The sequence below is a fragment of the Chiloscyllium plagiosum genome, chromosome 5 (genome assembly GCF_004010195.1).
Source record: "Chiloscyllium plagiosum isolate BGI_BamShark_2017 chromosome 5, ASM401019v2, whole genome shotgun sequence".
Classification (NCBI taxonomy): Eukaryota; Metazoa; Chordata; class Chondrichthyes; order Orectolobiformes; family Hemiscylliidae; genus Chiloscyllium; species Chiloscyllium plagiosum.
In genome coordinates this window covers 109976815-109998747 of record NC_057714.1, presented here as the reverse complement: position 1 = coordinate 109998747, position 21933 = coordinate 109976815, and the positions used below count along the sequence as shown (strand labels likewise).

General features: G+C 43.4%; 1 protein-coding gene across 1 annotated transcript in view; it reads left to right on the top strand.

Moving 5' to 3' along the window:
- Positions 1-854: 854 nt before the first annotated feature.
- The window catches only part of LOC122550133 (tetratricopeptide repeat protein 21B-like), a 133529-nt gene continuing 112450 nt past the window's right edge, over positions 855-21933 (top strand). The window contains exons 1-2 of the mRNA XM_043690766.1: positions 855-1036; positions 20695-20824. Of these exons, the coding sequence (XP_043546701.1) occupies positions 1010-1036; positions 20695-20824 (157 nt within the window). The 5' untranslated portion in view covers positions 855-1009. The remainder of the gene's footprint in view (positions 1037-20694; positions 20825-21933) is intronic.

Genomic DNA, 21933 nt, shown 5'->3' with positions numbered 1-21933 from the left:
AGCTTACTTTTGGACTTTTGAATGGATGGCCAAGAAGTCCAGTGGTGGAACTCAAACCCAGAGTCTTCTGGAATGCTTTAACTGTGCCAAAGGCCCTTCGGAAGCTCTGTTAATCACTCTGCCATGGACCAATCATTCTCCTCAAATATTTCTACTGTCCTTCCATAGCCTAATCATTCTCTTGCTCTCTGTCTAACCTTCTTGTTATAGACCAATCAGGTGGCTCTTCCTGTCTGGTGTTTGTCTATTGGTACATTATTCCCTTGATCTTCTCCAAACCCAATTATAAACCAAACAGATTCTTCTTCTGTACCACGTTCCACAAATGGCCAACTATTCTGTTCCATCTCTGTCCAATTTCAGGTTACAGATCCATTGGGTCAGTCATTCTCTCACCCTCTGTCCCAACCTCTGGTTATACACCAATCACTATACCTCGCTGGCTAGTGTTACCTCTTGACTGATCATTTTCTTTATTTTGGTCCAAATCAATTATAGACCAATTAGGTACCCTCTCCGTCTGATGTTCTTCAATTGGTCCATTGTTCCAGCTATGGACCAATCATTTGCTTGATCTTGGCTTAACCCTCTGGTTCTGGGACCACTCAGAACCGCTCCCTAACAGACGTTCTCCTATTGGCCCATCAGTCGATTCCCACGTTCTCTGTCCAATTCTTCGCTGCCGACCAATCACCTCTCTCCCTCTCCGTCCAGTGCCCTGCCCTTAGCCAATGAGCGACGTCACCCCGCGTCCTGTTGTGTAGCAACAAGCAGCTGATTAGCAACAGAGAGAAGCTGCAGCTGGTTCAGCGCATTGCAGGCAAGAGGCAGTGTGCGGGAGCCTAGTTATAGAACATGCTTTCTACTTTACGCAAATACTGTAACGTTTTTTGTTTAGTATTAGTCATAGCCACTGTCACTGTTTATTATTTTTTCTTTTTCCTTTTGTTTTTCTAACGGCAGGATTTGGTGGAGACAAGCAAAAGGAGCTAATCTCTCAGTGTGAAGGATGGCTGAAGTCGAGTCCATCACTTTGGTAGGCTGTAGCGCCAATAATATGTTGTTTCTATTCTATTCGGTCAGGTTAAAGAGATAGATTTAACTTTTCTGATCAGATGATATTATCTTGTGGTTACTGAATCCATTCCAGCATCCTTGAGCACGTGAGGATTTTAGAGACTGATTTCCATAAATTATCCAGGATTTCTCAGTTGTAATTGTTCATTTAGAATTTCGGAGACTATGGCAAAGAATGAGGCCATTTGGTCAATGGTGTCTGGTTCTGTGCTGTTACCTACATTAATTTGAAAGTTCCTTTGCCACATCCTGGAAAATCTTTTTTTTAGATTCCTTACAGTGTGGAAATAGGCCCTTTGGCCAACCAGTCCACACCGCCCCTCCGAAGAGCAACCCACCCAGACCCATTTCCCTCTGACTAATGCACCTAACACTAGGGGTAATTTCCCATGGCCAATTCGCCTGACCTGCACATTTTTGGACTGTGGGAAGAAACCGGAGCACCTGGAGGAAACGCACGCAGGCATGGGGAGAATGTGCAAACTCCACACAGACAGTTGCCCGAGGCTGGAATCGAACCTGGAACCCTGGTGCTGTGAGGCCGCAGTGCTAAACACTGAGCCACCATGCTGCCCCTGGAGTTATAATTCCTGCCGGGATTCTGCCCCATGTAATGCACATGATTAAAAATCAGAGAATCATAAGGCATTCAGGGAGGCTATTTGGCCCATCTGACTTATGTTGGTCATTGATTGAAATGAGCTCGAAGGAAATGCTGTCTCATATATTTGATATATTGTTTCTCCATAACGATTAACTCTTTTGATGAACTGCAATGATGCCACTGAATATTGTATCATTTCCCTTTGTCTCTCTTTTGTGTAGCATATAAGAGCAGAACACTCTGAAAATTTGTAGTGTGATATGACATAGGAGAAGACCAATTGGCCCACCATTCCCATGCCAGCTCATTGAAAGAAATGCTTTTTATTCATTCATGGGATGTGGGCATTAGTGGCTAAGCCAGCATCACCTGCCGGTCACTAATCCCGAAAACCAGTTAAGAGTCAACCACATTGTTGGGGGTCTGGAGTCTCATGTACACCAGTCCAGGTAAAGATGGCAGTTTCCTTCCCTAAAGGACAATAGTGAACCAGATGGGGTTTTCAAACAATTGACAACAGATTCATGGTCATCATCTTGGTCATCTTAATTCAAATTTATATTGCATTCAAATTCCACGATTTGTCATGGCCGGATTTGAACCAACATCCCCACAACATTGCTGGATCTTATTGAGTTTTGGGGTCATAAAGATCTACAGCACAGACTTCGGCCCAACATGTCCACACCAGTCATAGAGTCATAGAGATGTACAGCACGGAAACAGACCCTTTGGCCCAACTCGTCTATGACGACCAGATATCCCAGCCCAATCTAGTCCCACTTGCCAGCACCATATTGCCCATATTGCTCCAAACCCTTCCTATTCATATACCCATCCAAATGCCTCATAAATATTGCAATTGTACTAGCCTCTACCACTTCCTCTGGTAGCTTATTCCTACACGTACCGCCGTTTGTGTGAAAAAGTTGCCCCAAAGGTCTCTTTTATATCTTTCCCCTCACTCTCTCGTTCTGGACTCACCCCACCCCAGGGAAAAGACTTTGTCTATTTATCCTATCCAGGCCCTTATGATTTTATATACCTCCATAAGATCACCCCTCAGCCTCCGATGCTCCAGGCAAAACAGCCCTAGCCTATTCAACCTCTCCTTATAGCTCAAATCCTTCAACCCTGGCAACATCCTTGTAAATCTTTTCTGAATCCCTTCAAGTTTCACAACATTCCTTCTGATAGGAAGGAGACCAAAATTGCATGCAATATTCCAAAGGTGGCCTCACTAGTGTCCTGTACAGCCGCAACATGACCTCCCAACTCCTGTACTCAATACTCTGACCGATAAAGGAAAGCACACCAAACACCTTCACTATCCTGTCTACCTGCAGCTCCACTTTCAAGGAGCTATAAATCTGCACTCCAAGGTCTCTTTGTTCAGCAACTCTCCCTAGGACCTTACCATTAAGTGTATAAGTCCTGTTGAGATTTGCTTTCCCAAAATGCAGCACCTCACATTTATCTAAATTACCTAACTATTCTAATATTGAATGGCTGAGGACCCAGAATTGCTGAATAGTTTGTTCCTGCTCCTAATTTGTATATTGTTATGTTCATGTCTGTTCTAGCTTTCTGAAAGGCCAGGTCACTAAATGCTATCATCCCACCTTGACCTTGTATCCCTGTCCAATCTTCCTTTTCAGATAATAATCAAAGTTTCCTCCTGAATGCCTTGATTGAAGGCATTCTCAGGCAAGGAATTGCAGGCCCTAAGTCTATAACCTCTTTTTATTCTTCATTCATGGGTTGAGGGCGTCACTAACTAGGCAGCATTTATTGCCCAGAGGGAAGTTAAGAATCAACCACATTGCTGTGGGTATGGAGTCACATGTAGGCCAAACTAGGTTGGATGGCAGTTTCCTTCCCTGAAGGGCAGCAGCAAACCAGGTGGGTATTTCCTGACAATTGGGAATGGATTTGTGGTCATAGTCATGTGGTCCAGATATTTACTGCATTCAAATTCCACCATCTGCTGTGGCGGAATTTGAACCAGGGTGTCTACAACATTATCTGGGTCTCCAGATTAACAGTCCAGCGATAATACCACTAGGCCGTCACCTCCCCCTCTGATTCTTAATCCTTTAGTATTGGTAAAGGAAACTGTGTGCTTTATTAACCATGCTTTCAAGTTGTCCAGCCACCTTCAATGATTTTGCGCAAACGTATCCAAGTCCCTCTGTTCCTGCACCCCCTTTAGAATTGCACTACAGCTCTCTACATTCTTCCTATCAGAATGTTCCCTTCACACTTCCCTGTGTTAAATCTTATCTGTCACAGGTCTGCCCATTCCACCAACCTGTGTATGTCCTTTTGAAGTTTACATTCTGCTTCACCCAGATTATGTTCCTTCTCAGTTTTGTATCATCTAGAGCTTTTGAAAATATGCCCTGAACACCAGCTGTAGATTATTAGTAAATGACAGGAATATTTTGGGTCATTATCACTGACCCCTGGGGAAACTCCATTACAACTCTTCCTCCAGCATGAAAAGCATCCATTCGCCACCATTTTCTGTTTACTGTCATTCAGCCAGTTTCATAACCATGTTGCTAACATTCCTTTTATCCCGTATTGCTCAACAATCTATTGTGTGGCACTTTTTCAAATATCTTTCAGAATTTTTGCAATTCGCTAGCTCAAATGTCAGAGGAAGACTGGAAGATTATGGCCAATGTCTCAACAATTTCTATGCCCACTTCCCCTAGTATTCTTGGATATTTCTGATCCTGGTGCCTTGTCACATTAAATACAAATCGTTAGAGAGAAGAAGGTTGAGAGGTTACTTAATTGATACATATAAGATAATCAGAGGGTTTAGATAGGTTGGACAGTGAGAGCCTTTTTCCTCGGATGGCAATGGCTAGCACGAGGGGACAAGCCTTTAAATTGAGGGATGATAGATATAGGACAGGTGTCAGAGGTAGTTTCCTTACTCAGAGAGCAGTAGGGGTGTGGAACACACTGCCTGCAACAATAGTAGACTTGCCAACGTTAAGGATATTTAAATGGTCATTGGATAGGTAGATCAATGAGAATGGAATAGTGTAGGTTAGATGGGCTTCAGATTGGTTTCACAGTTCGGTGCAACATCGAGGGCCAAAGGGCCTGTACTGCGCTGTAATGTTGTATGTTTGTGCTCTACAAAGAACCTATCCATTACTTCCTCCTCATCAGTTTTGAAACTTTCTTGTGTCCAATTTACCTCATGATTACATGATCTTCTTTGGTAAAGACAGCCACTAAGTATTCATTTAATGCCTCAGCCAAGCCACCTTTTTCTGTCCCTCTCCATTTTTACCTGCCCTTATACTATTTCTATGTCTATAAGAATGAAATAGCTGCACAGAGGCTGGTATCCTATCTCCAAATCACACTCTACTTACATGTGCACAGGATATGGGCTTTAAACAGCCAGCTTAGAGCCAATCCCCAGATTGAGGAGACTGTCTGAATCTTCTGTTTTTTTTTCCACCACCAGGAAGAAAGGAAACACCCAAGTGGCCAGTGACAAGCAGTGCCCTTCTTAGAGGGCAATGCTGTGTGATCAAACGTGAAGGGGAGGGCAGGGATTAAATCAAAATAGAGAGGGTGAAATAATACACTCCACCCTGCCGTGCCCACCTCTCCCTGAAAATCTTGAGGATGTTGGTGGACACCATGTGCTCTTTCTCCAGGGACACCCAGGCTCTGACAAATTTCCTGTTTGTTTGTTTGTTCAGTTATTTATTTATTTCTGCAGTAGTGCTTATATTTTCCCCAGCATCCATGTGTGTGTGCAGGTGTGAGACACAGTGAAAGACAACAGGTGTACACATCTTTATCCAGTTTCCACCACCAGGAAGAAAGGAAATACTCAAGCAGCCAGTGACAAGCAGTGCCCTTCTCAAAGGGCAATGCTGCGTGATCAAACAGTGAAGGGGAGAGCAGGATTAAATCAAAATGTAGATAGAGGGGGAAATAAAGCACTCCACTCCATTCCCACCTCTCCCTGAACAGCTCAAGGGTGTTGGCAGACACCACGTGCTCCTTCTCCAGAGACACCTGGCTCGAATGTAAATCTCCTGTTTTTATTTAACCCCCACACTACCGTGTTTTTTTTTCCCCCAGCACCCATGTTGTGTGTGCAGGTATGAGACACAGTGAAAGACACAAGGTGCACGAATCTTTATTCAGTTTCCACTACCAGGAAGAAAGGAAACACCCGAGTGGCCAGTGACAAGCAGTGCCCTTCAATGCTGCGTGATCAAACAGTGAAGGGGGAGGGCAGGGATTAAATCAAAATGGAGCTGAAGGGGGAAATAAAGCACTCCATTCCCACCTCTCCCTGAACAGCTCAAGGGTGTTGGCAGACACCACGTGCTCCTCCTCCAGAGACACCTGGCTCGAACGTAAATCTCCTGTTTATATCTGTCAGCCTAGGTGCCCTGATTGACTCAAATTAATAATTCCGATCAAGGAATCACATAGTCACTGGGCCCTCATTCCAATCACTACCGCTTTAGCAGGTAGAATTAAGGAAAACTCTAAGGCATTCTACACATACATGAGGAACAAGAGGATGGCCAGATCGAGGATAGGGCCAATCCAGGATAGTGGAGGGAGCTTGTGCCTGAAATCGGAGGAGGTAGGGGAAGTTCTTAATGAATGCTTTGCTTCAGTATTCACTACTGAGAGGGATCTTGTCATTTGTGAGGACAGTCATTTGTGAGGACAATGTGAAACTGGCTGATATGCTCAAACAGGTTGATGTTAAGATGGAGGGTGTACTGAAAATTTTGAAAAACATAAGGATAGATAAATCCCCTGAGCCAGACATGATATACCCAAGGTTACTATGGGAACGGAGGGAAGTGATCCTGTACTGTTAGGTGAAGGGGTAAGTGTAGGGGAATGGGTCTGGGTGGGTTGCTCTTCGGAGGGTCGGTGTGGACTTGTTGGGTTGAAGGACCTGTTTCCACAATGTAAGTAATCTAATCTAATCTAACAAACAATCTGGTGTCTTTGATGATGATCTTTGCATCCTCACTGTCCACTGGAGTAGTACCAGATGATAGGAGGGTGTCAAATGTTATTCCCTTGTTCAAGAAAGGGAATAGGGATAATCCTGGGAATTACAGACCAGAACAAAAACAATCTGGTGTCTTTGATAATGATCTTTGCATCCTCACTGCCCACTGGAGTAGTACCAGATGATAGGAGGGTGTCAAATGTTATTCCCTTGTTCAAGAAAGGGAATAGGGATAATCCTGGGAATTACAGACCAGTCAGTCTTATGTCTATGGTGGGCAAATTATTGGAGAGGATTCTGAAAGACAGGATTTATTATTAATTGGAAAACCATAGTTTGATTAGAGATAATCAGCATGGCTTTGTGAGGGATTGGTCATGCCTCACAAGTCTTATTGAATTCTTTGAGGATGTGACCAAACACATTGAAGGTACAGCTATGGATATGGTGCACATGGATTTTAGCAAGGTGTTTGATAAGGTTCCCCATGTTAGGCTCATTCAGAAAGTAAGGAGGCATGGGATACAGGGAAATTTGGCAGTCTGAATACAGAATTGGCTGGCCCATAGAAGACGGAGGATGATAGTAGATGGAAAGCATTCAGCCTGGAGCTCGGTGACCAGTGGTGTTCCGCAGAGATCTGTTCTGGGATCTCTGCTCTTTGTGACTTTTGTAAATGACTTGGATGAGGAAGTGGAAAGGTGGGTTAGTAAGTGTGCCAATTACATGAAGGTTGGATGGATAGTGTGGAGGGCAGTTGTAGGTTGCAACAGGACTTTGACAGGATACAGAACTGGGCTGATAAGTGGCAGATGGAAGTTGAACCTGTAAAAGTGTGAAGTGATTCATTTTGGAAGGTTGAATTTGAACGCAGAATACAGGGTTAAAGGCAGGATTCTTGGCAGTGTGGAGGAACAGAGGGATCTTGGGGTCCATATCCATAGATCCCTCAAAGTTACCAGTCAAGTTGAATGGGTTGTTAAGAAGGCATATGTAGGGGACTCAGCAAGATGGCGGCGATTCTGTAGAACTGCTGTGGACAGCTCTGCCTAAGAGCCAAGGCATACTGGTGTTTTTTGCCATCCCTGACCAACTATGTGGTGGAATTATTAGTTTAAAACCTTACAGAACATATATTTGTTAATATTTGGGAGTGGGAAGGATGCCAAAGGTAAAAGGAACAAGCAAACAGCAGCAGGGAGGACACTCCCCTGCAGCACCTACTACACCAGAAACTGCAGCAGCAGCAGCCTCTCCTGAACCCCCCGGGGACCTGACAGATTCACAGGAATTGGCTGTGGCGATGGAGAGACTTACCTTGAAAGTTGCGGCTGCGATTGAGGAGATCCATGGGGAGATTCGTGCCTAGGTCCAACCTATCGTATCCATGCTGCAGAAGCATGAGCAGGAGGTCCAGGGCCTCGTGGAGAGGCTGGAGGAGGTGGAGGGTCGATCTAAGGCCTCGGAAGTCCTCATCCAGTCGGATTCAGGTGGTGGAGCGAGAGGTGCAGGCCTTGCGAAACTGTATCGAAGACCTCGAAAATCGAGGTCGGAGGATAAATCTCCGAATTGTCAGGCTCCCTGAAGGTGAGGAAGGTGAGCAACCAGTCAGCTTCTTTGAAAGCTGGCTGCTGAAGTCTTTGGGCCTTCACATCGAGTCCAGCAGGCTTCAGACTGAAAGGGCGTATCTGGTTACAGTGCACAGGTCAGGCCCAATGCAGCGCCTCCGCTCGGTCCTAGCACACTTCCATTCATATAAGGAGAAAGTGAGGTCTGCAGATGCTGGAGATCAAAGTTGAAACTTTATTGCTGGAACAGCACAGCAGGTCAGGCAGCTGCCTGACCTGCTGTGCTGTTCCAGCAATAAAGTTTCAACTCCATTCATATAAGAACAAGCAAAAAGTCATAGAAGCTTCCAGATCCCTGGGAAAAGATCTGCAGGCACTACTGTACAAAGGGTTCAAAAATCATGTTTTTCCAGGATTTCTCTGCAGCTGTAATTCGAAAGAGGAATCCTTCAATGAAGTTAAAAAGAGGCTGAGGAGCCTGGGCATTAAGTACTCCATGAGATACCCCGCAGTGCTTCGGTTTAGCCATGAGGACTGAGTTTATACATTTGACTGGGCGGATAAGGCTAAAAACTTTGTGGACACTTTAAAATAGATGGATTGGCCTGAAGAATATGGTTAATGTTTGTTCTCTTTTCTATCTTTTCCCATGTTTTCCCTTTTTTTAAATTCCTTTTTTTCTCCCTAATAATTTCCTTTTCGGAAAGGGGGGAAAGGCTTATTTTTTTTTAATAAAGCTGGATTTTCTGATGGGAAATTTTGTGGATGTTTTTTGTTGTCTCTACCCCTTTTATTTGTTTGTTCTGTTTCTCTTTTGGTCACAGGTAGGGGTGACATGAAGCCAGGGATCTTGACTTTGTCTTTTTTCTGTTGATTTAAGGATAATCTCCTTGGTTTTTTTTCTGGCCTAAGGCTGGGGCACAGTCTGGGTTTGAAGGAGCTGTGAAGGAAGGGATAGGTCGGGTGAGAGCCCCCTACCGACAGGGGCAAGAGTCTTCCAATCAAGGTTCTGTAGTTGGTTTTCTTTGTAGTTTTTTGTTAGTAATAGTTGTTTATAGTTATGGTAGAATAGTTTTTGCATATATAGTTTTTCGATTCTGAGTCTTTATTTTATTTACTTATGCTCAGCGCTTTGTAAGCAGGGTTCTCCCTCCAAGGGGTTCAAGGGTGTCTGAAAGGGGATTTGGCTAAGTGTCTTATTAAATGATGTACCTGGAACATTAAGGGAAGTCATTCGCCTGTTAAAAGGAAAAAAGTGCTTTCTATCCTTAAGAGGGAAAGGGTTGATATCGCATTTTTGCAGGAAACCCATCTTGACGACGGTAAACACCTAAATTACAACTGGGGGGTTAGGACTGGGTATTCTTTTCATCCTTTACTACTAAAAGTAGGGGAATGGCAGTACTTATCCAGAAAAATCTTCCGTTCACATTATTAGAGCAGGTGAAAGATGAGTAGGTTTGTGATACTTAAAGCCCTGATGCATGGGGAGGAATACGGCATTTTAAATGTCTACTGTCCTCCGGGGCATCCCCTCAAATGTTTGATTAGCGCTTTCTCTAAGTTGAGTGCTTTTGGAACACGGCACATTATTGTAGGGGGGGGATTTCAATTGTCTTTTGGATCCGACAGTGGACAGGATGCCTTGTGGGCCCCCAACTATTTCTTTGCAGGCTAAGCAGGTGGTTGACTTATGCGAGGAGTTGGGGCTGGTGGGTATTTGGAGATGTCTTCACCGTACCGGCAAGGACTTCACCTTTTTTTTCAAACCCACATAAATGTCACACGAGGATTAACCTCCTTCTGGCTTCCTCAGCCCTTCTGGATTCAATTATCGGTTGTAAAATTGGGAATATAGCTACCTCTGATCACGTGGTAGTATATTTGGAGGTTAAGGCCAAGAGTGAAGGGCTAGGTTTGCGCACTGGCATTTGGACCCTTTTCTCCTTAAGGATTCCAAATTTGTGGAATACTTTTTGAAGGAGTTTCAGAAATTCCTGACTATCACCTCCAGCACGGCTATGCTGTGGGAGACTTCTAAAGCCTTTGCTAGGGGATTAGCTATTTCCTATTCAGCAAGCCGGAAACGACAGAAGGAGGAACAACAGCATCTACTTGAGACGTGGTTGAAAGCTGCCAAGGCAGTACATTTTGCGCGGCCTTCGGTGACTAAGCTACAGCGGATCACGGCCCTCCGGGCTGCCTTAAATTCAATACTGACACAAAATGCAAAGAAAGAACTTGCTTTTGCTAGACAGAGGCTGTTCAAATATGGGGATAGGCCAGGGAGGTATACCTGACTAGGAAAAAGCGTGCTCCCAATCCATTTCTGCAATCAGAGACAGTGCCAGGGTCCTTACATACAATGCTAAAACGATTAATGAGGCTTTTCGGAGCTTTTACTCTGAATTGTATTGGTCTGAAGGTTGCAAAGACAGGAGGGCTAAAATGGAGACCTTTTTTAAGAACCTGGATCTCTCAGGTGTAACCTTGGAACAAGCCTCTCTCCTTAATGGCCCCCTTGACAGTTCAGGAAATACAGGAGGCAGCTAGGCAACTTCAGAGTGGGAAAGCACCTGGCCCTGATGATCTTTCGGGTGAGTTTTATAAAGAGTTTATGGGGATTTTGTCAGGGCCGATGTTGGAGATGTACAATCACTCCTATATGCATGAATGCTTACCACCATCTTTGAGAGAAGCTAATATTTCCTTAATTCTTAAGAAGGATTGTGCCTCATACAGGCCCATATCTCTATTTAAATTCAAATTTCAACATTCTGTCCAACATCCTGGCACTGAGATTGGAAAGGGTGTTGCCCCATATTATTAAAGAGGACCAGACAGGCTTTATAAGGAGCTGTAGGTCCTCCAATAATATTAGAAGGTTGCTGAATGTGGTCCAAATTTGACAGCAACAATCGATTCAGGGGTTGTTGGTTTCCTTAGATGCAGAGAAAGCATTTGACCGGGTGGAATGGCCGTATCTTTTTTATATCTTGGAACGGTTTGGGTTTGGTGGAGTCGTTGCTAGGTGGGTAGAGGTTTTATATGCTGAAAAATGTGTTGCTGGAAAAGCGCAGCAGGTCAGACAGCATCCAAGGAGCAGGAGAATCGACATTTCGGGCATAAGCCCTTCTTCAGGAATGAGGAGGGGATAAGGTGGGGTGAGGGGAAATGAGAAAGTTGGAGAAATCTGCATTCATCCCTTGTGGTTGGAAGGTTCCTCGGCGGAAGATGAGGCACTCTTCCTCCAGGCGTCACGTTGCCATAGTCTGGCGATGGAGGAGGCCAAGGACCTGCATGTCCTTGGCGGAGTGGGTGGAGTTAACACTTTAACTCCCCCTCCCACTCCGCCAAGGACATGCAGGTCCTTGGCCTCCTCCATCGCCACCCTCTGGCCGCGGTCATCATCAATGGGTGAAGTCTGGGAATTTTAGGATTGGTAGGGATAGTCGGCGAGGCTGCCCCCTCTCACCGCTGTTGTTTACATTGATGATAGAGCCGCTGGCAAAAGACATTCGTCAGAACTTCCACATAACCGCTCCGGAAGTGGGATTGAGGGCACACAAGATTACACGAGATGCGGATGATGTCCTTCTGTTTTTATCGAACCCGATGACCTCCATACCCCATTTGATTTCAGGATATAAGATTAACTTTGCAAAATCAGAGGCTATGCCTTTGGTGATCCTTAAGGATGTACCAGAAGTTGAAGGTGGCCCTAAGTTCCCTTTTAAGTGGTCACTGGCAGGGTTCCGATACCTAGGCATTTTTATTACCCCCAAGTTTGATCTGTTATTTCGGACTTACTTTGCTCACTTGCTCGACAATATTAGACGAGATCTCCAGAGTTGGGAGGCTCTTCCAATTTCATGGCTGGGCCGAATATCTCTCATTAAGATGAATGTTCTTCCTCGTTTGCTTTATCCCATGCGCATGCTTCCTATAATGTTTCCCAGGTCAACGCTGCGGAAGCTTTTGGGGTGGTTTGGTTCCTTTGTCTGGCATTGTGGGCGGCCCCTCATCAAACTTACTAAATTGCAGTTGCCTCAAGGAGGGGGAGGGGTTGATTTCCCAGAAATCAGGAGATATCAATTGAGTTTCTTGGTGTCCTTTGTCTGTGATTGGGTAGGTAACGATCCAAACTCAATATGGCTGGATATCGAGGCCTCCCAGGCAAAGTGCCCTCTTATGAACCTGTTGTTCATGGATAAGATGAGGACAGTTATGGACCACAGCCGGAACCCCATTATCATTAGTACAGTCCGGCTTGGAGGGCGATGCGTTAGAGTGAGGGTTGTTTATCCAAGACTTCGCCACTTACACCTATAGTTGGCATGCCAGCATTCCGACCAGGGATGATGGACACAGGGTTCAAACTATGGGCAGCGAGAGGAGTTTCTAGTTTGGGAGACTTGTTTGAGGGGGAGGTTATGATGTCTTTTGAGCAACTGAGCTGCAAATACAGGTTACCCAGCAGAGATCTTTTCTGTTTTTTTGAGGTTAGGGATTTCACCCAGAAGAAGACTACGCTTTTCACTAAGACCTATAAGCCCGATACAGAGAGGTTGCTATGTTCCACAAGCACCCTTTCGATTAGTGCCCTCTATTCCTGCTGGGTGGCAGGGCCTGGCAGGATGTTAACCGATTATGTGGAGTTCTCTTCTGAAATATGGGAGAACATATGGAAGAATACTCGAAAGATCTCAATCTGTATCAGGACATGCGCTACGCAGTTAAAAGTTCTGAACAGGGCTCAACTGGCACCAGACCATCTGGCGAAGTTTAAAAAAGGGGCATCTTCAGTGTACCCCAAATGTAAAATAAGTGTAGGTACTCTTACCCATTGCTTCTGGACATGCCATGGGCTCAGTGTTTATTGGAGCGCTGTGGCGGGAGAGATAGGGAGGGTATTGAGGACTGAAGTCAAAGTAGACCTGATATCTCTCCTCTTAGGTTTACCGCATTTACCATCTTTAGACGGGCATGGGAAGAAACTATTTAATATTCTTGCATACTGTGCACGGAAGAATATTCTGATGAACTGGGTGTCTGAGAACCCACCGGACTTGCTGGGATGGCAGAAATTAATTATGGAGCACATTCCCTTGGACTGTTTTACAAACATGGTGCATCACTCAACAGACCATTTTTATAAGACATGGCAGCCCTACTTGAGTTATTTGGAAACAGATTTGTCAGTTGTCTTAACTAGGGCATTTGTTTAACCAGGATGGCTGAATTTGTCAAGCCCTGGGCCCTGGAGGGGGTCTCCTGATTTAATAAGGGTATATATACAATGCTCCTGTTGCTCTGTTTCCAGAGCTTTGCGCTGAGCATAGCTGTGCTGTATCCTGTTTTTTTTTTGGTTTTCTTTTTTTGGTGTTGCTTTGCACAGTGTTAGGGTTTGTTTTGTATTAGAGGGTAGGTTAATAGTTAGGAGACAGTAGTTGTATTGTTTTTTTTGTTTTCTTTATATTGATATTTGTTATTGATTGTATTTTTCAATAATTTTATATGTTTGTAAAGTTAAAAAAATTTGCTAATTAATATATTTACAAAAAAAAGAAGGCATATGTATGTTGGCTTTCATTAGCGGTGGGGGGGAGGTGTTTGAGTTTAAAAGCCGCGAGGTTACGCTGCAGCTCCACAAAGCCTTGGCTAGACCACACATAGAACACAGAACGATACAGCTCGGTAGAGGCCCTTCAGCTCTTGATGTTGTGCTAACCTGTGAAACCAATCTGAAGTCCATTTAACCTACACTATTCCATTGTCAACCATATGCCTATCCAATGACTATTTAAATGCCCTTAAAGTTAGCGAATCTACTACTGTTGCAGGTAGTGCCCTTCTACTCTCTAAGTAAAGAAACTACCTCTGACATCTGTCCTATATCTATCACCTCTCAATTTAAAGCTATGTCCCCTCATCACCATTGCCATCCAAGGAAAAAAGCTCTCACTGTCCAACCTATCTAACCCTCTGATTCTGGTATGTTTCAATTAAGTCACCTCTCGATCTTCTTTTCTCTAATAAAAACAGTCTCAAGCTCCCCAGCCTTTCCTCATAAAACCTTCCCTCCATACCAAGCAACATCCTAGTAAGTCTCCTCTGAACCCTTTCCAAAGCTTTCACATCCTTCCTATAATGCAGCGACTAGAACTAAGCGCAATACTCCAAATGTGGCCGCACCAGAGTTTTGTTCAGCTGCAGCATGATCTCATGGTTCTGAAACTCAATATATCTACCAATAAAAGCTAACACACCGTATGTCTTCTTAACAACCCCATTAACCTGGGTGGCAACTTTCAAGGATCTATAGACCTGGATATCAAGATTTCTCTGTTCATCTACATTATCAAGAATCTGACCATTAGCCCAGTACTCTGTATCCCTGTTACTCCTTCCAAAGTGAATCACCTCATACTTTTCTGCATTAAAATCCATTTGCCACCTCTCAGCCAGTTCTGCAGCTTATCTATGTCTCTCTGTAACCTACAACATCCTTTGTCACTATCCACAATTCCACCGACCTTAGCGTCATCCGCAAATTTACTAACCCATCCTTCTACGTACTCATCCAGGTCATTTATAAAAATGACAAACAACAGTGATCCAAAAACAGATTCTTGTGGTAGACCTCTAGTAACTGAACTCCAGGATGAACATTTCCCATCAAACACCACCTTCTGTCTTCTTTCAGCTAGCCAATTTCTGATCTAAACTGCTAAACTGCCCTCAATCCCATGCCTCTGTACTTTGTGCAATAGTCGACCAAGGGGAACCTTATCAAATGCCTTACTGAAATCCATATACACCACATCAATTGCGTTACTCTCATCCACCCATTTGGTCAATTTCCCAAAGAATTTAGTAAGGTTTGTGAGGCATGACCTACCCTTCACAAAACTGTGTTGACTGTCCCTAATAAACTTATACCTTTCCAGATGATCATAAGTCCTATCTCTTATAACCCTTTCCAACACTTTACCCACAACTGATGTAAGGTGCATGGGTCTATAATTTCCAGGGTTGTCTTGACTCCCCTTCTTGAACAAGGGAACAATATTTGCTATCCTCCAGTCTTCTGGCACTATTCCTGTAGACAATGACAACATAAAGATCAAAGCCAAAGGCTTAGCAATCTCTTCCCTGGCTTCCCAGAGAATCCTAGGATAAATCCCATCCAGCCCAGGGGACTTATCTATTTTTACACTTTTAAGAATTGCTAACACCTCCTCCTTATGCACCTCAATCCTATCTAGTCTAGTAGCCTATATCTCAGTATTACTTGGAATAGTAATATACTTGGAATAATACATAATACTACACTTGGAATATTGTGTTCAGTTCTGGTCGCCTGATTATAGGAAGGATGTGGAAGCTTTAGAGAGGGTGCAGAGAAGATTTACCAGGATGCTGCCTGGACTGGAGGGCATGTCTTATGAGGAAAGGTTGAGGGTGCTAAGGCTTTTCTTATTGGAACAAAGAAGGATCAGAGGTGACGTGATAGAGGTGTACAGGATAATGAGAGGCATAGATAGAGTGGATAGCCAGAGACATTTTCCGTGGGCAGAAATGGCTATCATGAGAAGGCATAATTTTAAGGTGATTGGAGAAAGGTTTTGGGGAGATGTCAGAGATAGCTTCTTTACACAGAGAATAGGGGGTGCGTGAAATGCACTCCCAGCGGTGGTAGTCGAGTCAGATACATTTGGGACATTTAAGCAACTCTTATATAGGCACATGGGGGATAGTAAAATGAGTATGTAGGTTTGTTTTGATCTTAAAGTAGGATAAAATGTTGGCACAACATCAAGGGTGGAAGGGCCTATACTGTGCTGTACTGTTCTATGTTCTACAAAGTGATAATTGTTTTTTATGTTAACTGTCAGCGTATGTTTTTATTCTCTCTTTGCTTCTCTTGTTTTCCTCTACAATTCTCCTCTGAGCTTTTCTATTCAGCCTCGGTTTTGATTGTATCTGACATCTGTCATAAACATGCCTTTTTCTTCTTCACAATTCTTACCTTTTGTCACCCAGGGAACTCTGGATTTGTTTGCCCCACTTTTCCCCTTCATGGAAACATTGACTGAACTATCTCTTCAATGATAGGTTAAATATACGAGGTCTTTTCCCAGGGTGGGGGAGTCAAGAACTAGAGGCCATAGGTTTAAGGTGAGAGGGGAAAGATTTAAAAGGGACCTAAGGGGCAACTTTTTCACACAGAAGGTGGTATGTGTATGGAATGAGTTGCCAGAGGAAATGGTGGAGGTTGATACAATTATAACATTTAAAAGGCTTCTGGATGGGTACATAAATAGGAAGGGATTAGAGGTATATGGGCCAAGTGCTGGCAAATGGGACTAGATTGATTTAGGATCTCTGATCAGCATGAAGGGTCTGTTTCCATGCTGTACATCTATATGACTCTATGATAACACATTGTTTTGTTAAAGTTTTACCTGTAAATCGTTTGATCTGAGTGTGGTGCTGGAAAAGCACAGCAGGTCAGGCAGCATTGGAGGAGCAGGAGAATCGACGATATGGGCATAAGCCCTTCCAGCATCTGCAGTCCTCACTTTCTCCGATTATTTTAACATAGGCAAGTGTGAGGGTGTCCATTTCGGACCAAGAAAGGATACGTCAAGGTATTTGTTTCAAAGGCACAAAGTTTAAAAATAATGGATTTTCAATGAGATTTGGGCGTTCAGGTGCATATCCCTTTAAAATGCCATGAATAGGTGCAGAAAATACTCAAGAAAGCTAATGGAATGCTGGCCTTCGTGTCTAAAGGGCTGAAGTATAGGGATACAGATGTTATGCTGCAATTATTCAAAAGCCAATTTTTTCCAGATCTGGGCATCACACTTTGAGAAGGATATTTTGGCCTTGGAGAAGTTAAACACAAGTTCACAAAGATGATATCTGGACTTCAGGAGTTAACTTATGGGGAAAGATGAGGTAAATTCATCCTATTTCTCTAGAATTTAGAGATTTAAGGGTTGGTCTATTTGCGGTCTTCAGGATATTAACAGGGAAAGGCAAGATAGATAAAGATAACAAATACAGAAGTTACTCAGCAGGGTCTGGCAGCATCTGTGAAGGAAAATCAGAATTAACATTTCCAGTCCGGTGACCCTTTGATTTCTCTTTACAAATGCTGCCAGATCTACTGAACGTTTTCAGCAACTTCTGTTTTTGTTTCTGATTTACAGCATCCACAGTTCTTTAGGTTTTTATTTAGTAGTTAAAGATAAATTATTCCCACTGGTTGAAAATTCTGGAATAGTTAAAGAATTAGGGCCAGGCCAATCAGGAGAGACATTAGAAAGAACTCTCTTCCTCAAGTCGCAGTTGATGCTAATTCAGTTGTCAAATTTAAATCTGAGATAGTCAAGCTTTTATTAATCAATGGTATCAAAGGATATGGGCTCAAGGTAGACACATGGAGTTAGGCTACAGATCAGCAATGATCTTATTGAGTGGTGGAGTGAGCTTGAGGGGGTAATTGGCCTACTCCTGTTCCTTTCTTCTAATGATCATTGCTCTGTAAATGATCCACTTCACTCATCTCATTTCCTAGAGCCAGGTCTAGCAGTCCCTCCAATCTCTGATCCAAATCCTGGTATAATTCACAGATTCATACAGCACAGAAAAAGCCCTTAGGTCTATCGAGTCGGCACCAACATGCTTTTATTCCTGATGAAGGGCTTTTGCCCGAAACGTCGATTTCGCTGCTCCTTGGATGCTGCCTGAACTGCTGTGCTCTTCCAGCATCACTAATCCAGAATCTGGTTTCCAGCATCTGCAGTCATTGTTTTTACCACTAAAAATGCACTAATCCCAATTTCCTGCACTTGTCTGATAACTTCAAATATCATAACATTCAAGGATATCATCCAAATTCTTTTTAAAGGTTTCCAGCCTCAACTACCTTTCCGGCAGTGCATTCCAGATTCCCACCGCATGCTGAGTGAAAAATATTTATCCCAAATCCCCTCTGAATCTCCTGCCCCTTAAAGTAAAACTTTTCCCTCTTGTGATTGACCTTTCAACCATGGGGAACATCTGCTCTCTATTCACCCTGTCCATACCCCTCATATTCTTATAAATCTTAGTAATATCCCCCCTCATGCACCAGATAAAACAGTCCAAGTTTATAGGTCAATTTCTCCATCCCAGGCAACATTCTGGTGAACTTTCTCTGTACCCTCTCTCGTGCTTCCTTCCTATAGTGAGGTGACCAGAACTGCACACAATACTCCAGTTGTAGTCTGACCAAAGCTCTGTACAACTCCAACATTACCTCCTTGCTCTTATACTCTATGCCATGACTGATGGCAGCAAGTGTCCTATATGCTTTCTTAACTATCCTATTCACATTATCTGCTGACTTCAGGATCTGTGAATAATTACTCCAAGATCCCTCTGCTCCTCTCAGCTCCTCGGTGTCCTGCCATTCATTAAATACTCACTCATCTTGTTTCTTCTTTGAAAGTGCATCACCTTGCAATTATCAGGATTAAACACCATCTGCCACTGGCCTCCCCATCTGACCAAGATTAGAGTGGTGCTGGAAAAGCACAGCAGGTCAGGCAGCGTCTGAGGAGCCATCTGACCAACCCTCTATATCTTCCTGTAACCTACAACCATCTTCTTTGCTATTAACCACTTTACCAATCTTGGTGTCATCTGCAAATTTGTTTAACATGCCCCCCACATTTATATCTATACCATTCATGTATATAACAAACAATAAGAGTACTGATCACAGTACTGATCTTTGTGGTACACCACTGGACACTGGCCTCCAGTCACTCAAATAGCCTCAACCACTACACTTTGGGTCAAATTACTCAGCCAGTTTCTCATCCATCTCCCCAAGTTTCCCTGAATTCCATTGCTTAAACCTTCTCAATCCGTCTCCCATATGGAACCTTGTCAAAAGTTTTGCTAAAATCCACATAAACTATATCGACTGAACTTACCTCATTCACACTCTTGATCACATTTTCAAAAAATTCTAACAAATTTGTTAGGAATGACCTCCATCTGACAAAGGCATGTTGACCATTCCTAATTAACCCACGCCTTTTCAAATGGGGTGTTAATTCGCTCCTTCAGAATTTTCTCCAGTAGTTTCCCTACCAGTGATGTGAGACTTCATCTCTACTTCCTATTTTAAGAAGTAGAACCACATTTGCTGTCCTCCAGTTCTCCAGACTTCCCTTGTGGCCAGAGAAGAACTCAAAGTTTGTGTCAGAGCTCCTGCAATTTCCTGCTTCACCTCCTATGTCAGCCTGGGATGCAAATTATCCAGACCAGGGGATTTCTGTTTTTAAAGTGAGAGGTGAAATATTTAGGAGAGACCTGAGGGGCAAGTTTTTCACACAAAGGGTGGTTCATATGTGGAATGAACTCCCAGAGGAAGTGGTATTTGCAGGTACAGTTATACCATTGAAAAAACATTTGGACAGGTACATGAATAAGAAGGTTTTAGAGGCATATGGGCCAAATACAGACAAATGAGACTAGTTTAGTTTGGGAAATTTGGCCGGCCTGTACTGGGTTGGATTGAAGGGTCTGATTCTGTGCTGTATGATTCTATGAGGGCCAATATTCCATTAGCCTTCCTGATTACCTGCTGCACCTGTACATTAGAATTCGTGCACAAACACATCCCCAAGTCCTTTTATGTTGCAATTTTCTACAGCTTTTCTTCATTTAAATAATCTGTTCTTTTGTTCTCCTTTCCAAACTGAACAACTTCACATTTTCCCCACTTTTTTACACTTCTTTGACTACTTCTTTTCCACCTAATTTTGTGCTGTCTGCAAATTTGGTTAAGGTACATTCACTTCCTCCCTCCAAGTCATTCAATGTATATTTTGTAAATAGTTGCGGTTACAGTAGTGATCTCTGTGGAACTCCATTGGTTACAGTTTGCCAATTTGGAAAATAATCTCTTATGCCCATTTGCTGTTTCCTGCCTATTAGCCAGTTTTCTTTGCATGTCAATATATTCTGTCCAACACCACGAGCTCTTATCTTATGATTTAACCTTTTGTGAAGTACCTTGTCAAATGGGGCTGGTTCAAGTAAATGCTGGGTAAACACATGACAGAGAAAGGAATAAAAACAGAAACTGCAAAAGCTCAGCATGTCTGGCAGCATCTATGGAGAAAATCAGAGTTAACGTTACAGGTACAGTGACCCTTCCTCAGAACTGATATGCTGATAGAAGTAGACTCAATTAGAGCAACACCAGAACTAGATGGACTGAATGGCCTGTTTCTGAGTTATAGATTCTGTGATGTACTCTTTCACTGGGAATTATATCAAAGTGTATAACATTTTGTTCATTATTGTATCTTTTATGCTTGTAAGTTGTAATTTATTTTCCACTTTAATTTCAGGCATCGGTAGCTTACTACTGTCAAGAAAAATACTTCCACCATGCGTTGACCGCTGCGAATGAAGGATTGATGATGTGCTGCAATGAGCCTGTGCTGATTTTCTTCAAAGCTTTCACGAATTTAATGGAAGGTTAAAAAATATATACCTTTCTAAGAAGGCACAGTGGCGTTGGGACATTGTGACCTTTCGCGCTTGGGTGTAAAGTATTTCACAGACAGAACATGGAGAGGAAAGCTGGGCTAGGAAGATCCAGCAACCATTTCAATATCTGCTTGATTGTCCCATCCATGGATTTAGACATGTGGAGAATTTGGTGTTTCTCCAGCATGTCCGTGTGTCATTCCATGTTCAGTTTTCCTCCACACGTTTCACCTGAACAATGGTTTATGACCAAATAAGTTGTGACCTGTTACACCAGTCAAAAGTACGTCATTGGCTATAAAATCCTGGAGTTGTAAAAGCTGCCATATTAATGCAATCTTTCTCTTTCTCTTCGCACACCCACCCTCCCCGTTGGCAGTGCAAATGGATAAGTGCTTCCTTCTCCAGCAACCAAGCATCAAAACAGTAAATGAAGTAGATCTCCTCAAACTTTGATATTGTCATTTCCCTCCAGTAGTAAAGGAGAGTCCAAGAACATGTTATATTATATGGTTAGGAATGAAGTCATATATGCAACATAGAGTCATAAAGGTGTATAGCATGGAACCAGACCCTTCGGTCCAACCCGTCCACACCGACCAGATATCCCAACCCAATCTAGTCCCACCTGCCAGCACCTGGCCCATATCCCTCCATACCCTTCCTATTCATATACCCATTCAAATGCCTCTTAAATGTTGCAATTGTACCAGCCTCCACCACTTCCTCTGGCAGCTCATTCCATATACAGACCACCCTCTGCGTGAAAAAGTTGCCCTGAAGGTGTCTTTTATATCTTTCCCCTCTCACCCTAAACCTATGCCCTCTAGTTCTGGACTCCCCGACCCCAGGAAAAGACTTTGCCTATTTATCCTATCCATGCCCCTCATAATTTTGTAAACCTCTATAAGGTCACCCGTCAGCCTCCGATGCTCCAGGGAAAACAGCCCCAGCCTGTTCAGCCTCTCCCTGTAGCTCAGATCCTCCAATCCTGGCAACATCCTTGAAAATCCTTTCTGAACCCTTTCAAGTTTCACAACATCTTTCCGATAGGAAGGAGACCAGAATTGCATGCAATATTCCAACAGTAGCCTAAT